At 35.2% G+C, this 16,594-nt stretch overlaps 1 protein-coding gene across 1 annotated transcript in view; it reads left to right on the top strand.

Annotated features, from left to right (window-relative positions):
• Nucleotides 1-16,594, top strand: part of SKIC3 (SKI3 subunit of superkiller complex) — a 77,225-nt gene that overhangs the window by 18,559 nt on the left and 42,072 nt on the right. The window contains exons 8-19 of the mRNA XM_054578609.1: nucleotides 1,587-1,685; nucleotides 1,794-1,902; nucleotides 7,566-7,706; nucleotides 8,494-8,595; nucleotides 9,419-9,558; nucleotides 11,594-11,680; nucleotides 11,773-11,876; nucleotides 12,574-12,700; nucleotides 13,271-13,450; nucleotides 14,456-14,580; nucleotides 15,696-15,949; nucleotides 16,323-16,425. Of these exons, the coding sequence (XP_054434584.1) occupies nucleotides 1,587-1,685; nucleotides 1,794-1,902; nucleotides 7,566-7,706; nucleotides 8,494-8,595; nucleotides 9,419-9,558; nucleotides 11,594-11,680; nucleotides 11,773-11,876; nucleotides 12,574-12,700; nucleotides 13,271-13,450; nucleotides 14,456-14,580; nucleotides 15,696-15,949; nucleotides 16,323-16,425 (1,571 nt within the window). The remainder of the gene's footprint in view (nucleotides 1-1,586; nucleotides 1,686-1,793; nucleotides 1,903-7,565; nucleotides 7,707-8,493; nucleotides 8,596-9,418; nucleotides 9,559-11,593; nucleotides 11,681-11,772; nucleotides 11,877-12,573; nucleotides 12,701-13,270; nucleotides 13,451-14,455; nucleotides 14,581-15,695; nucleotides 15,950-16,322; nucleotides 16,426-16,594) is intronic.

Below are 16,594 nucleotides of genomic sequence, written 5' to 3'. Positions count from 1 at the left end.
GAAATTTTAAATGTAAACAATGATAGGCTCTGTTTAGTATGGGAAGCTCTTCATTTGTTCACTCATTTATTTGTCCCTTTATTCAGAAAATGTTTATCAAGAGTCTACTAAATGTCAAGCAGAATCCTAAGTGTTGGGGATAAGAATGTGAGAATAAGCTTTGCATTTGTTTGTGTGTAGGTTTATCTGTGTATAGATTCAATTGTGGAAAAAATTGAGCAGTGACAAAATTAGATGATTTACCAACTTCCCTTAAATTATACCTTCATATTATGACTCCATTATTTTCCAGAAACAGTATAGGTTACCAGAAAATCAAACACATACCAAAATAAGTAAAATGTCTTTGAGTTATCTGTACTACACTTCACGAAAGAGAATTAATTATACTTATCCTAAGAATTGACTTCTGTTAAAAATACTATAAAAGGGTTTTCGAAGGTGATTATTTTCACCTTGATTGCTAATGATAACTATCTTACTTAAGTGTGTTCAGAAAAACATGTATTGCCTATTTTCCATGTGGATTAACTTCATTGCTTTTTTTTTTTAAACCCCTTGTTCTTGACTATTCAAGTTAGACTCCTTTTTTTTAATCCTCACCCAAGGACATGGAGGACATGCTTCAAATTTTTAAAGAGAGGAGAAGGGAGGGGGACAGAGAGGGAGAGAAACATTGGTTGGTTGCTTCTTGCAGGCGCCCCGACTGGGACTGAATATGCAGCCCAAGCATATGCCCTGACCAGAAACTAAACCCACAAGCTTTTGGTTTACACCACAACACCCCAATCAGCTGAGCCACACTGGGCAGGGCAGTTAAACAGTGGCAGCTTCTCCTCCTCCTCCTCCATCAGAGCAGTAGACTTCTGCTTATTTACATAGACTTTATACCGTAATTCATAAAGAAAATTTTGAGGTGGTGAACTGTATTATGAGTTTTCATTATAGAGCCATGGGACATCTTTTTAAAAGTGTAAAACAAATAACCAAATGAATAATATCCTTTAAAGTGCTTGCCTTGGATTCAACTATTGCTGGTCTTGCTCAAAACATATTTAGAAGTCCTCTTTTGGAATTTTCTTAGAAGTCAGTTAATGATACTGTATAAAAAAATTATTTTATTACATTTCTGGCTTTCTTTTACCAAAAGTATAAAGTCGTAAAATATATTTTTAAGTTTGAAAATTTACTACCATTAAAGATGTTCCGAAGAACATGCTGGTGATTTCAGGAGAGATCTTTTAAAAATGACCTGAGCAGTAACAGCTACATTGGCATGTAAGACTCTACCTCTCTGGTTGACCACTTTGTAAGGAACAGCAAATTTATAAGACTGTTTTGTTAAATTAATGTTGCTAATTTTTAGTTATCCCTTATTCAGTGCAGTCTGCTGGCCAGTGGAGTCAGAATGTGTTCCAGAGCTTACATATACATGTTTTTCTTCATTGAAATTGTCAAGGCCATACAATAAAATTCATTTGCAGTTAGTTGAATGTTTAGTTTGTGTGAGTTTTATACACTCAACCGTTTCAGAATTGTCATTTAAATAAGCTCTAGATGATAAGTTTTTTGTTTATTTGTTTCAGCTTCTAACTGCTTTTGAGAATGCACTGGACTTATCCGATAAGATTCCTAGTGAAGATCATCAAGTACTTTATAGACATTTCATTCAGTGTTTATCCAAAGTAAGTTGAATTTTAAGATCTCTAATGTGAGTTTTCTCTTCTAAATAGGAAAGTGCCCAGAAGTATATTTCACTGCTACTTAGTTTATTTTACTTTTATATTTTCAAGTTTCCTCATGAAACTGCTAGGTTGAAGAAGGCCTGTGAAGGAATGATAAACATCTATCCCACTGTACAATATCCATTAGAAGTGCTTTGTTTGCATTTAATTGAATCAGGTAATTTCTTCTTTATTATATTTCATGTCCTAGAGGTATACGAATGTGTGGGAATGATGTTACTATCAAAAATTGTTTTAGTGCCTACCATGTGTAAGGTGTTATTTCAGTATTTCTTGATATAAAAAGAAATATAACGTAAAGTCTTTGTGATATGAGAAAGCCAGTAAGTAGGGAAAAGTATAGTAATACAGAGGAATGATGAGTTGTTGATCAGTGAAGTCTTTTTGAATGTGGGGATTGAAGAAGGTCTTGAATTTTCCATAGACATTAGATAAACAGGAAGAGGTCAAAGGTACTCCAGATGGCATGAGCAAAGGTATGGAGCTAAGTGCAGTTTTGGGGAATAGTAAAATAGTTTTATTCGCTATAGTAGAAGGAATAGCTAAGATATATTTTGCTTTAAGTAGGTTGGACTACATTATATAGGGCTATGAATGTCACACAAAGGATTTTGTGGAAGATTAGCATTTCCAGTGTTGATGTTATAGTGTTGCAAGTATACTATTGTAAATACTGCAGTATACAGGAATGAAGTGTGAATTATCTACTCTTTTAATGAAACAGAGCAGATTCAAGTCAGAGTGTGTCTCAGTGTATGCTTCATGTCCTTGCTTCTCTGTGTACTTTCTTTGGGGGAATTGAGAAACAGCAGCAGCTAGCTTGCTGGGAGTTGCCAAAACCTGTAGCAGTGGATGTGTTGTGCCCAAGGCTGGTGTTCAGTCAGTTTACAGAGGAACTGTATTGGTTTTCACAACAGCTTCTGTTCTTGGTTTTAATATCTGAGCTGAATAAGTTGTTTTTAAATAATTTGAATATTATTTCTATTCATGCCTGTATTCACCTGATGTGAACAAAGTTCACAGAAATCAGTCATTGAAATAAAAATAACAGTACCAGCACCAATATGGTAGTGACTATAAATTATTGAAGAGCTTTACTAATCATTTATTTTTTTTTTACTTTGTTAATAAATGAGTATACACATGGGAATGCTCTGTACATGAATGACCATCACATGTTTCATAATAGGAAAATGGTTGAAAACTACTCTAGGAGGTAACCAAGGAGAAATTGCCTTTTGGAAAGTATCATTGCATCTGTTCCAGCTCTCCCCTTTTTAATTTTCTTTTTTAAGTCCTACTTGTACTTATATGCCCCTGGTATGTGAATTAAATTTTAGAACTGTTACCTTCATTCTTGGATATTTTTTGGCAATTTGGATTTTTTCCCCTTATTTGTCTGAGTCAGATTTAGATTTGCATGAGCACTTTTCACAGACACGAGGAAGGAAAACATTAGAAGTGTCATGTTGAATTAATTTATGAAGTGTAAAGTCTTCAACTAAAATGATGTGCAGGAGAGATTGTATAGAAGGTAGACTTGATTAAGTAGACTAAGTGATACTGGGAACATGATAGCAATTAAAAGTAACAATGAGTGGAAAAAATAGAAGAGATTTTTAGAGGTGAAGGTAGGGAGAAATCAATTTTAACTTCTAGGTGTCCTGAAAAATTGATCTATTGTGGAGTAATGGCTTGTGTTAAGGTAAGTTGTTGAGAGATGTTAGCGGACATTCAAAAGGGATTGCCCACCATGGTTTGCAGATGAGCGGTCAATATGAAGGCTAGACATATGCTTCGGGAGTCATTTATATGTAGGTGTTTTGTTTTAGGTGGCAAATTATGCTCAGAGACGGGGTTTGTCTTTGCCAACAGTTTATTTAGCACAGGTTTATTGCAGGAATTTCACAAGCCAGTAAGCATACAGGATAAGGTCTCTTAACAAATGAGTAACAAAGTTACATACTCCAAACCAGTAATAGCTCGGTCACATTTTGTTTAAGGCCAGGGGAAATGAAAGAAATACAGCACAGATTTAGTTGTGCTGTACCTTTTCTACAAGGTTGGTGGTTCTCTTCTCCAGGCATAATGGCTTAACCAACGGAGAGGTGACTTCCAGCTGCCACACAAAAACCCTGAAAGTCCCTTGTTGCTAGAGCACATTGCTAGGAGGAACTTCAGCGCTCGCGGTGCGGGCGTTGGCTGGCAGGATGTTCTCTGTCCAGGGGCTGCTGCACAGCTTTCACCATTCCTGGTAAAAGGGCCGCCTTTACTGTCACGGGAGCTCATGTCCCAAAGGTCTTTGGAGAGCTTGTGGATCAGCAAAGGGCCCCCTTGTCCAGACCAAACACTCTAACAGTCCTCACAAACTCTCAGTACTTAAATAAATGTTCCCTTGAAGTAGTTGCTCCTTCATATTTTTTTATGGATAAGTCCCCAGTGGTGCCCCTGAGCAGCTGAGCTTCTGAGCTGCTGAGTGCTTATCAGTGACAACAGATGAGATGATGATATCCTGACACATCTTATGTCACTCTTATATCAAAACAACTTTACTCTTAAAAACAAGTCAGACAGAGAAAGACAAATGCCACATGATTCCACTTACATGTGGAATCTAAAGAACAAAATAAATGAACAAACAGAGATAGACTCATAGATACAGAGGACAGACTGATGCTTGCCAGAGGGGAGGGGTGTTGGAAGACTGGGTGAAAAAAAGCGAAGAAAGTAAGAAGTATGAAGTGGTCCTTACAAAATAGTCACAGGGATATGGAGTACAGCATAGGGAATGTCATCAATATATTGTAATAACTATGTTTTATACCAGTTGGGTACTTTAAGTATCAGGGGAATCACTTTGTAAAGGATATGATTGTCGAACCTCTATGCTCTACACCTGAAACTGATAAAGAATAAATTCTAATGGAAAACGAAAGTTTTAAAAAAACTTCATTTTTTGTTTTAAACAAGTGGATTTGAAATCATATCAAACCAGTACACAGCAATAGGTGAGAACAAAGTGTAGTGGATGACTTCAGAGGCAGGGTAAGGGCAAAAAGATGAAAACTGTGCCTGGGCAGTTCTGGCCAGCTTGAAGGCAGAGGAAGGAGAAGGGGGAGAGGGAAATAGGGGACGGAGAAGGGGAGAGGTCAGGGAGGAAGGTTGGGGGCCTGCGAACAGCACAGAAGGCAACCAAAGAGCATTTTGGAAACGAGATCTGTAACTGACTTTGTGATTAGGAGGCCTTTATTAGCATAATCTTTTTAAAATCACAGTTATTGAATTGTAACATAAATTACAATGATGGAGTAAGTAGGAAGAAGTAGAAGTGCGGAGCAGGTATAAAAAGAAGCAGTCCAGAGACTTGACTGACTGCAAGTAAAGGAGAGGAAGAGGAAGCACGGAAAGGGGAAAAAAGCTTTTAGGGGAGGAGCAGAATTGCAATGGAATCACAGGGCAGGAGAGTTTTAAGAAGAAAGGGCTAGTTAGCATTATGAACAACGCATTGAGGTCAAGGAGAATGAGGCATGCTAAGAGACTTTCAGTACCAAGAGTATGCTTGTGAGCGAGTGTGTGTGTGTGTGTGTGTATTTTGTCGATAGGAAATATAGTTTCAAAATCACCCAGTTTCTTCAAATTTTAAGGCAAGTCCCAATGTGTTTCCAGTATAAGTAGACTGCTTTTCTTTATTGTGTTGCCTCTGGTACACATCCCTCTCTGTCCCTTTTTCTACTGTTAAATTAATGACTAGTGTTCACTCTTTTCTTTCTGTGCCTGTTCAGCTATCAGTGGTTTGTACCATTTCCTCATTCTTGACCTGCTCATATGCCAAATGGCACAATATGATACTTTGAAATTCCTTCTTGAGAACTAATTGAATGCTTTTTCAATAAGTACATTTATGTGTATGAGGATTTGTTGAGTAAACACGGTCCTTATATTGCAAAAGCCTATAAAAATATAGAAGAAATGGGATCGAATAATCTTTAAGAGTTACGCACCTAAATTCAGTGTTTGACTAAGTCTCTAATAAGTCTCTTAACTTGACTAAGCCTCTGGGTAGCAGAGAGATTATGCAGACTGGATAGAGTATATTGATTTATGTGAAAAAAAATTCTTGAAATAGGTTTGGGGTGGATATTTTGCAAAATTGAAAGTAAAAGAGGTCTATATCCTGGCAAAGGAGAGATGGGGTGGGTGGATATTTATCCATATGGTACACCAAGGAAGAGTGCTTTCCCTGCTCAATTTTTGGTTGTAAGAACTTGTGGAATAGAGCAGTTTAGGTTTAAGTACAGTCTAAGGTAAATCAGTATTCTGGAGTGGAAGTTTAATAGTTAATGCAGGACAGTAGGATACTGCTTAATAACTCCTATTCTTCTTTTTATTGCCCCTCTAAAGCAAACTTTCTTTGTATGAAGAACTGAAAATTCTAAGGTCTCTATCCTCCCCCAGAGTACTTTAGTATCTGTGAAATTTGCTACTTCACAGAAGTTAATCACTGCGTTCTCTTTCTGTAGACAATATATTTCATTCTTTTTTCTCAGCATGTTGAGACTTGAAGATTGATTTTCAAAGTTACTCCGTTTATAAAGCTTCACATAAAAGTATTGAATAGCTTTCACAGTTGTCATCTGATGAATGCTATTTCATGCTAAATGACTTTTTAATTTATTTTATTTTGCTTTATTGCGGAAATGGGGAGGGTAAGCAAGCTAGGTTTTTCAATGGAAAGAGAAAAGGGCTTAAGATTTTGTGTCTTAGAAATATTAGAAAAGCCAGGTGAAAATAAAGAATTGAGTACATGCTGTTTTTTCCCACTAGTTTTATTTAAAAGAAAAATTCTATAGTAGTGATCAGTTTCTTTGGGATGTGAGAAATGAATTAGTTATTTTAAAAAACTCACTTTTTTGTAGTAAACTTTAGGAAATAGTTCTCATAGGTGTTACTTGGCATCTACCCTGAATCTCTTCAGAATACCTTTTATCCAAGGAGATTTAGTATTCATTAGTCCGGGTCTGGCTTGCCTTATTGTGTGTTTTAAAGTCATTAAATCTGGAATCTTGGAATCTTTTAAATGTTAAAAAAAGCAGGTAAGTTAAATAAATGATTTTCTATTCAAAAACAATGAAGTCAATTTCCTCTTGGCATCCTCTACATTCATTTAGCTAGTATTTTCAACAGGAATTAGTATGGAGGAGAGGAGGATTGAGGGTTGAAGCTGGAATATTCGTTGTGTTTTGACACAGGATCAGTTGTATTATTATTGCTGATAGCTTTCGGGAACACTACAGAGAATTCCTATAAGTACCATCTGGTCATATGTAAAGAACATGTTGCACAGAGCTAAACATGAATGTAATCCTCCCAAATCTCTTTTTGTTTTTATAATTGTACTCCCAGATGTTAGCAAAGGGGAACGTGTTCGGAAAGTTTACCTTGTTTTAAAAGTTTTTTGTGTTCATCCTAGCCTTTTGGAAACTCTTTTCAAGTACCTAGCCACACTTTTCTTACCTGTGTGCAGTTTTTAGGTACTCTAAGTATGGGTAATCATGGAAAGATACATGATTGGGTTTTTTACTTTTTATCCCTGGTATGTTTTCCCTAATAAGAACAGTTTATGTAGCCAGAGTGGTCTGTCATGAATTGTGTTTCTGTGGAATAAGAGAGTTTTGATTCAGGTGGGTAGAAATCAAAGGTGCAATTTTAATAGCCACTTCATTTTCTTTTTTAAGACAGCTTTTGAGATTTAAATTATATAGGTTTTGATGCTTAGAAATTTGGTATATGTATGCTAATAACTTTTTCTTTTAATTCCAGGAAATCTTACTGATGAGGCGCAGCAGTGTTGTTGCAGACTAGTGGAAATGGATTCAAAAAGCGGTCCAGGCCTCATTGGTTTAGGCATTATAGCATTAAAAGACAAAAAGTATGAAGATGCGGTTAGAAACTTAACGGAAGGTAAGTGTACATTGCATAGCATGGTACATGAGGTATAGTTGTTATTCAGTAAGTAGGTATTTAACTTTGGGCTCTTCTTTAAAGAATGTGTATTTAACATAGGAGTAAAAAAAAAAATGAACTTACATACTCTGGAGTGTGCTTAAGTTTGAATTCCAACTCTGCCACTTACTAATTTCAAGACCTTGAGGACATCCATTAAACTCTCTGTGTCTCAGTATCTTCATTTATGAAATAGTGATAATTATATCTCTATCCTTACCTTCAAATTGAGATCTGAATGACAAACACAAGCCCAGTGGTGGCAGGAGCATTTCAGGCCAAGAAATGAAATAGTCTGAGGTTAGAGGAAAGCTGGTATTCAGGGAACTGTTAGTAGTTTGGCCAGATCGTGAATGAGGTGTGGGAATAGGAAGGGGCAAGAATTGAGGCTAAAGAAGGGCCTTGCAAACCTTGTAAGTAGCAGGGGACCAGTGGAAGGTTTTAAGCAGGGGAGTTTCACAATTACATTTGTATTTTTAGAAATACTCTCATCACAGTGTAGAGAATGAATATGAGGGGTGGCAGGCACTTGCACTGATCTGGGATAAAGAGGATGGAGGTCTGAACTGAAGTCCTGGCGGTAGAGAGAGAAATGGACTGGGGCCTGGGGTCAGCGTGACTTTGTGACTGATTAGCTGTGAGAGATGAGGGAGAGGGGAGAAGTCTGAATTGGAGAGTAGATGGTGGTGCCATTCATATCAGGAGTCATGGAAACCTTGATTTTCTCCTTGCTTTATCCTTTTAGGATTAAAAGAAAGCCCTCAATGCACAACTGGATGGTATCATCTGGCAGAAGCCCAAGTCAAAATGCATAGATCTAAGGAAGCTGTTCTTTCATGCAATCAAGGTATTCTTGACATCTTTAAGTATGGCTGACCCTGTTTCTTTTCATCTTAAAGGAGAAAGATACTAATTAAAAAACAAACAAACAGATACATCTTAAAGATTGCTATGTGTTTGTATTTCAAGTTGCCAACTAATTTAAATGTTGTTGAGATTAAAAAATGACAAAATGCCAAGTCTCTATGCATTTGTACTAGTGTGTTTATTTTTAAACTGACAATGAATATTTACTAAAAGTTTCTCACTCTTGGAATTTTGACAGTCAATTTTGGTTTGTGTAGTGGTGCTCTGTCTTTGTAACAAGGAAGTTCCTGGCATGTCCGAGCACCTTCACTAGTTTTTGATTCCTCTGATGTAGAAAAGGAAAGGCGACTTGGAGCCTATTTGAATGACATGGAATAGACAATCACAGGAAGAGATTCACTGTTCTGATAGAGCTGGTGGTGGAGAAACAATTCACCCTGGTCCATTCTAACTCACCTTCTTTCCCTTCCAGTATCCTTAATTTGCTATGTATGTTACAGATGCATTGGCTAAGGCTAACCTTTGTTATGTAGCAGATAGAGATAGCAGTTGTTGTATTTCAGGATGTTCAGTTATATTATGTTATGCAAAGATAAAAATTTTAAATTGGGATCTGTTCTGTTTTAAATTCAGATATTTCCATAAAGAGTTCAGGGAAGAATTCATACTTAGCTTTGAATTTTCTTCATTGTTTTGTATATTGTTTTGACAATTTACTCCTATAATTTATTATATGTCTCCCTTAAAAAGAAAAAAAAGAAGTGATATGGTTTCCTTCATTCAGATGTCCTTAATTTTGTCAGCTCTGAAGAACATAGATAATCTTGGTGTGTCTGGTGGCAGCCTTCATCAGAAGAATCTTTGTCTTCGTTTGAAAGCAGAGGCTTTGATTAAACTCTCAGATAATGAATCTTCAGAGGAAGCAATTTGTACTCTTGATCAGGTAACCTTGTTGTTGAATTTACCTTTCAACTTAGTTTCCAACCAACCAGGCATCAAATACTTTTTCTTTACCACAAATATTTTCTTACATGAATTTTGTGTTAGAGGTATGAATTCACCACATCCATACTTTTGTAAATCATTCACACAAATGGAAGCTTCTTGGTTAAGTATTTACAATGCTCTTCACGTGATGGAATTTCTGTCTTTAGTTCTTGCTCTTACTCTCTTCTTGTTTTGCTCTCTTAGGTTACTACTTGATTATTATTAATTTGGGATTCTAAATTTTTTCTTACAGAAAATATTTTATCAGTTATTGACAAGAATAATGAAGGACACTAGTAGCTTCATGGTAGAGAATATTATTTGTTTTATTCAATGAAACCCTCAGAGGACGATTGATATTTAAGAATGAAACTTGATTTCTTAATGTTTTTGGTCCAAGCAATTTGAAATTCCCTAGCAAAAAAACTTACTTAATAAATTATTAATTATAACAACATAGTGCCTTTAAAGATTTTTGTCAGATGGAAGAATTTTTTATCTAAAATTAAAATTATATTACTCAGTATATTGCAAGGTTAAAAGCCATTTTTGGTATATTTCAAAGGGCCTTGCATTTCATATTATTTCTTTATAATTAGAACAGTTGTCAGCAACCTTCAGGAACTCATATCTTGTTTTCTTATTTTCTATTTGCCTTCCCACCAATAATGTGTTTTGTGTAAATGCTCTGTAGAGGTCTTTCCGGTATTTTTTTTTTAAACAAAAAAACAGAAATTCTTTGGAGAACTGGCAGAAACCAGGTCTGAGATAGAAAATGTACAAGATGAGCCCAGAACACCTTACAGTGCTAGAGAGCATGGAAACTATCTAAGGATCCTAGCTTTGTGTCAGAAGGGCTAGGAATTAGCATGAATTGACTGTCAATGGCTGAAGAGTGGACAGTTTGAGTACCAATTATTGCAGTGGATTGAAAGACATCAGATATGTTTAATCCATGTGTTCATTATATAAAAACATCAACACAACATCCTCAGTAAAGTAAATCTTTGGAGGATGTTAAGCAACCAATTGAAAAGAGTTAAGGCATTTATCCTGCTTTTTCTGAGAGGAAATTTCTCTCTGTTGAAGTGTCCACAAATGAATGATAGAATGAGAAAAATAATCACCATCTTTGCAATCTGTGCTGAATGACTAGATCTAGGCGCCGATTATCAATGGCTGTGTTTAGCATCATGAAAAGAAAGACAGCTAGACATAACCAAGTGCAAGTACACATGAGGTATTCTCGCCAAAACATCAAACCTGGATTATATTCTAGACCCAATTTACAGGAGATACAGAGGACCAAGGAACATGTCAATACCATAACAATACATTCAGCAAAAAAACAGATTATGGGCAATTGACAAATGGCCCATATTTTCAACAGTTAAATTGTAATGGAGAAAAAAAAGAGATGGAAGGGAAACCTAGAGATTAAGAGTCTTAATAGACCAATTAATGACTTCGAATGTGTGCACCTTACTTAGATTTTAATTAAAATAAATTATTCAAATATATTATGAGACAACTAACAACTTTAAACACTGGCTAGTTGTTTGATGATGTTCATGATGTATTAGGTTTTTTAGGTGTTAATAATGGTAGTATGATTATGTTACTTAAAAAGGAACTTAATTTTTAGATGTAGATGCTAAAGTATCAGATAAAAAGTTATAATATGTGGGATAATCTAAGCAGAAGTGTAGTGAAATGGGTGGAGCTATAGAGAAGAAAAGATTGGCTTTGAGTTAATTTTTGAAGCAGGATGATGAGAACATGTGGTTTTATTATACTATTCTCTAATTTTTTATGTGTTTGAAATTTTTCCTATTAAAAAGATTGCAGAGAATGAAAGTGGTAGTAGTGATAGCAATCAGGACCTCTGTGTCTTTATTCTGTGCTCTTCTCCGGTCACCCTTTAATTAATGTCAACATGGCTGCCTTGCATTGAAGGAGATTTATAGCAGTTCTTTACTATTGCTTTCAAGGTTTCTGATGCGAATAACATCCCAGGACTTTTGGTTCTCAGAAGCTTGGCTTATCTGAACAAAGGCTCATTAGAGGAAGCTTCAAAGGTTGGTTTTTTTTCATTCAGACTGAGATTTGTTTGTCACTTATTAAGTTAATTTTTATTTGGATGTGGAATTGACTGACATCTACTTTACAGATTATGGAAGATGTTCTCTCTTCTTACCCTGACCTAGCTGAAGCTCATGCTCTGGAGGGTTTTATTCATTTTACTAAAAAGGACTATCTACAAGCAGAAAAATGGTAAGGATATATAGATTGCTCATAGAATCAAGTCGTATCTTAGTTTATTAAATTTTTCAAAAATTCAAAGAAATGGACTTGATAAAGATCCAGTTTTGTATAAATTTGATCTATGTAAGCTTTATTATTATTTTTAAGAAATATATTTAGCAGTACTGGCTGGTGTGGCTCAGTTGGTTGGAGGGTTATCCTGTAACCAAAAGGCTGCAGGTTCGATTCCTGGTTAGCGAAAATACCTAGGTTATGTGTCCAACCTAGTTGATGTTTCTGTCTCACATCCATGTTCCTCGCTCTCTCCCCCTCTCTCGCTAAAGGGGATGAAAAAAGATCCTCTGTAGAGGATAAAAAAAATTTTTTTTTAGTAAAAAAAGAAGTGTATTTAGCATGTGACACAGTAACTTTAAAAAAATTCCATGATGGATTTGAAATTTGATTAGCTGGTTATAGTGTTAAGTAAGCAAACATAACGTTTGGTGTGAACACTTAGCACATTGGTAGTGCTAAAGGCCATTGTGCTTTTTAAAGCTACTGTTACTGAAAAACAAATTGTTTTTTCTCATTGTAATCTGAATCTTAAAGTAATGACTTGTTTCAAATTCAACATTCTTGAATCACTCCAACTTTGATTGTTTCAACTAGCGGTCTGCTATATCATATGTATTTCAATATTCCTTTTTACTTCCCCTCGGTGACTTAGTTTTCAGAGAGCTCTTGAGAAAGACGCTGAAGTTGCTGAATATCATTATCAACTTGGGTTAATCTATTGGTTCATGGGCGAAGAAACAAGAAAAGATAAAACAAAGGCTCTTACCCACTTTTTAAAGGTAAAGTAAGTGCTACTACTCAATTCTTTGTTGAAGTGGATTCATTATAAAATCATAAATAATAATTATATAAGTTAGGTACTTTAAAAATTACTACTGAACTTTTTTTTCATGTTTCACATCTTACACATAAGGCTTGCAAGAATGTTATATGGGTTTTCAAGGAGAAAATTAAACCATAAAAGTGTAAAAGTTACTTAAGAATCACATTATAGAAAATGAGAGATGATTATATTTGGAAAGCAATGTTGCTTTTAGAAAATTTCCACTCTAGTTTTATGGGCATATGAACCTTATGTAATTTTACATGTTTAACTTTTTGTTGTTTGGATGTTTAACATCTAGAAGTTCTCTTGTTTTGACTAATAAAAGCAGATTAATGTAATAATTCAAACTTCACATGTCTTTTAATAAAGATAACATTTTCACTCCTATAAGCAGTGACAGCAAGCTTTTATGTCTGTTTTAAATCTTACATTAAAGAAAGTTTTGGCATATTTTTATATATTTAATAAAACTCTTTCTTTTTTAAAAAAAATCTATATATATCTTTTGTGTTTTATTTCAAAGGCTGCCAAACTGGATACATACATGGGCAAAGTTTTCTGCTATTTGGGTCATTATTACAGAGATGTAGTAGGAGATAAAAGCAGAGCCCGTGGATGTTACAGGAAAGCTTTTGAATTAGATGACACTGATACTGAATCTGGAGCTGCAGCTGTTGATTTAAGTGTGGATCTTGAAGAGATGGTATGTCTAATAACTTAAACATTCTTGTCTTGTTTTTATGTGAAGTGTAGAAGTAGAAACATTTTTGTATATGTATACTTCAAAGTTATCATTATTTTCATCTTTATAGTTGCAATAGAAATATTTTTTGTTACTGTGTGTAAATTTTCTTTGGTAGACATTAAAATTCTCATCATTTATTGTTGAAACTGTAGTTCAGTTCAGTATATACCAGTGTAAGTTTAAAAAATCAGGAGTGGTAAATGAAAATATGAGGTCTGTCTAGAACGTATCCAGCCATGTAATATGAAAAATAGATACATTTATTGAAGAAGATACAATATGCAAGGAACATTATACTTAGAACAGTGATGCCTCAGTCCCTGTCAGAGTAGGCACCTTGGGGCCTCTCACACAGTCCTCCCCGTCGCCATCAGCTGCCCTGTCATATTTTTCTGAATCTCATTAATGGTCTGAAATCTATTCTCTTTCAAAGGTGATTTTAGCTTTGGGAAAAGCCAGAAGTCGCAGGGCGCCTAATCTGGTTGTAGGGGGACTGAGTCACCTGGGTGACCTGATGTTTCGCCGAGAAACTCTGCATGAGACGTGATGCATGAGTGGGCACATTGCCCTGATGAAGCTGCCAGTCACCAGTTGCTCATGATGGGGCCTTCTTGGGAAAGTATCATCCCAATACTTTCCACGGGGGAATGTTCAAGCTTAACACAAAATTCTTTGCGCTACTCAGTCATTTTGAATGTGATGGCCACACAGTACACATGCTCACTCAATGGTGTCTACCATCCCTACTGACTAGTACAACAAAGTTGTCTTTGTTAACAAATGTGCATTCCAGTCCATTCTCCTTGGCTGTCAGGTTATATCGATGTTGCACAAACCATTCTCGTTATATTAACAATGGCTGTACTTTTTCTGGACAGACCTCATATATTTGCATACTTTATGTAGGTGTTCTGAATTTTATGATATTTGATATCTCTAATATTATTCCTTTCTTCTTATAAGGAAACTGCCTTAGCTATCCTAACAACAGTAACTCAAAAGGCAAGTGCTGGAACAGCAAAATGGGCCTGGCTTAGGCGAGGACTATACTATTTGAAAGCTGGTCAACATTCTCAAGCAGTGGCTGAGTAAGGCACCTAATTATATTTAAACTCTGTCTGACAAGCCAGTGGTTTCTTAAATTAAACTCCATTTGTACCCAAAATGAACTTTACAGGTTGCTTCATACCAGGGTGTATCTTGAGGGAAGAAATAACAATAATTATTTAAGGTTGGTTGGTTCTTATTATCTGCAAGGCACTGGAATTGCAAAAGTGGATTAAATGATGTCTGTTGTTAAGGAGATAGCCAACCTAGTGAAGTCTTAATAGTATTATACATACAGTAGAAATTTAAGGAATGATAAAAGCCTAGGTTAATATCTTTGTTCTCCCACTGAACAATACATTGTTTTCGGGCGGAGGATACATTTGGCAGCTTGAAGGGCATTTGGAGCAGCTCATTTTTAGTCATTTGATTTGAGCTACACTTAAGGGTAAATAAAATATATTTGAATCAAAAAAAAGTTGTTTTGCCTTGGCCAAAGTGGCTCAGTTGGTTGGACATTGTCCTGCAAACCAAAAGGTCATGAATTGGATTCCCAGTCAGGGCACATGCCTGGGTTGTGGGTTCAGCCTGCAGCCAGGTCACATATGAGAGACAACCAACCAATGTTTCTCTCTCACATTGATGATGTTTTTTCCCCTGTCTTTCTCCCTCTTCTCCACTCCCTCTAAAAATAAATAAAATGTTTTTTAAAAAGCTAAAATTGTTCCTGATTTATCTTCATACCCAGAATACAGACATTTAACCTTTTTTTTTTTTCCTGGAAATGGAATTTAATCAAATTTAAAGCATGCCTATTCTTGTTTTTCTAACTGTGATTATTTCCAACTGTGATGAAGCATACTGGTAGGATAGGAAAGTGAAATTTTTCCAGTCAGTCAAGGAAAGAAATTCTGGTCAGCACTTTTCCAAAAGAGTTATGTTGTTCTTATTGATTTCAGATTTGTAATAAAATTTCTTAATATTAAAAATGTTCAGGTTATAAAAGGAACATAAATACCTGCTTTAAATAGCACTTTTATATATAGAAAGAAGCATTGATATGTGTGAATCACTTGAATTATTTATTTTATATTTTCCTTTCAAATGTGGAAGTAGTTTTATTACTTTTCATCCTCTTATTTTCTTGAAATTTTAGTTTACAGGCAGCATTAAGGGCAGACCCAAAGGACTTCAATTGCTGGGAATCGTTAGGAGAGGCCTACTTACGCAGAGGTGGCTATACAACAGCATTGAAATCCTTCACAAAAGCCAGTGAGCTGAACCCAGAATCCACATACAGTGTGTTTAAGGTTGCAGCAATACAGCAAATTCTAGGCAAATATAAAGATGCTATAGCTCAATACCAGCTGATCATTAAAAAGAAAGAAGATTATGTGCCTGCTTTGAAAGGTAATTTTTTTTTAAATAAGTCCTTGGACTTTTATGATACTAAAGTACAAAATCCTTGAGTGAATTTCTTAAATGCATTGAATAACTTGATAAAGAAACTTCTTTATTCAAAAGTAAACATCCAGTATGAATCCCGTATGGGATAGCTTGTGTTGAATATAGAGACATTAAATCTTTATTCATAGTAGTCAGTAAATACTAATATGATAGAGATTTAACTTTTAGACAAATATCATAATAGATACTGGATCCTAAATAGATTTCTAAAACAAGAGTTTTGTTTTCTGGAAAGCAGCTTTAATATAAATTTACTTGAAGTTTATTCTAAGTATCATTTACATGTTTTAACAACTACCACCTTACCTGATTCTAGGTTTGGGGGAATGCAATCTCATGATGGCAAAAGCAGCTCTAGTTGATTATCTTGATGGGAAAGCTGTAGACTACATAGAGAAAGCACTGGAATATTTTACTCGGTTAGTATTATTGTTATTATTCATTGTGTTTATTTTCTTAGTATTATAATAAAGCCAAATTTAGAATAAATGCTATGTAGAATAAAGAAACATTCTTTGTTAATTTTGTTAGACATAGTGTTCATTATTCAGAATATTAAACATAAAGAATAACAAACCAATTCTAGAA

This window comes from Pteronotus mesoamericanus, unplaced genomic scaffold, assembly GCF_021234165.1.
Source record: "Pteronotus mesoamericanus isolate MK-2021 breed Mesoamerican mustached bat unplaced genomic scaffold, CSHL_Meso_final contig_50, whole genome shotgun sequence".
Classification (NCBI taxonomy): Eukaryota; Metazoa; Chordata; class Mammalia; order Chiroptera; family Mormoopidae; genus Pteronotus; species Pteronotus mesoamericanus.
Note: the sequence above shows the minus strand (reverse complement) of the source record. Positions and strands in the feature narration are given on the sequence as shown.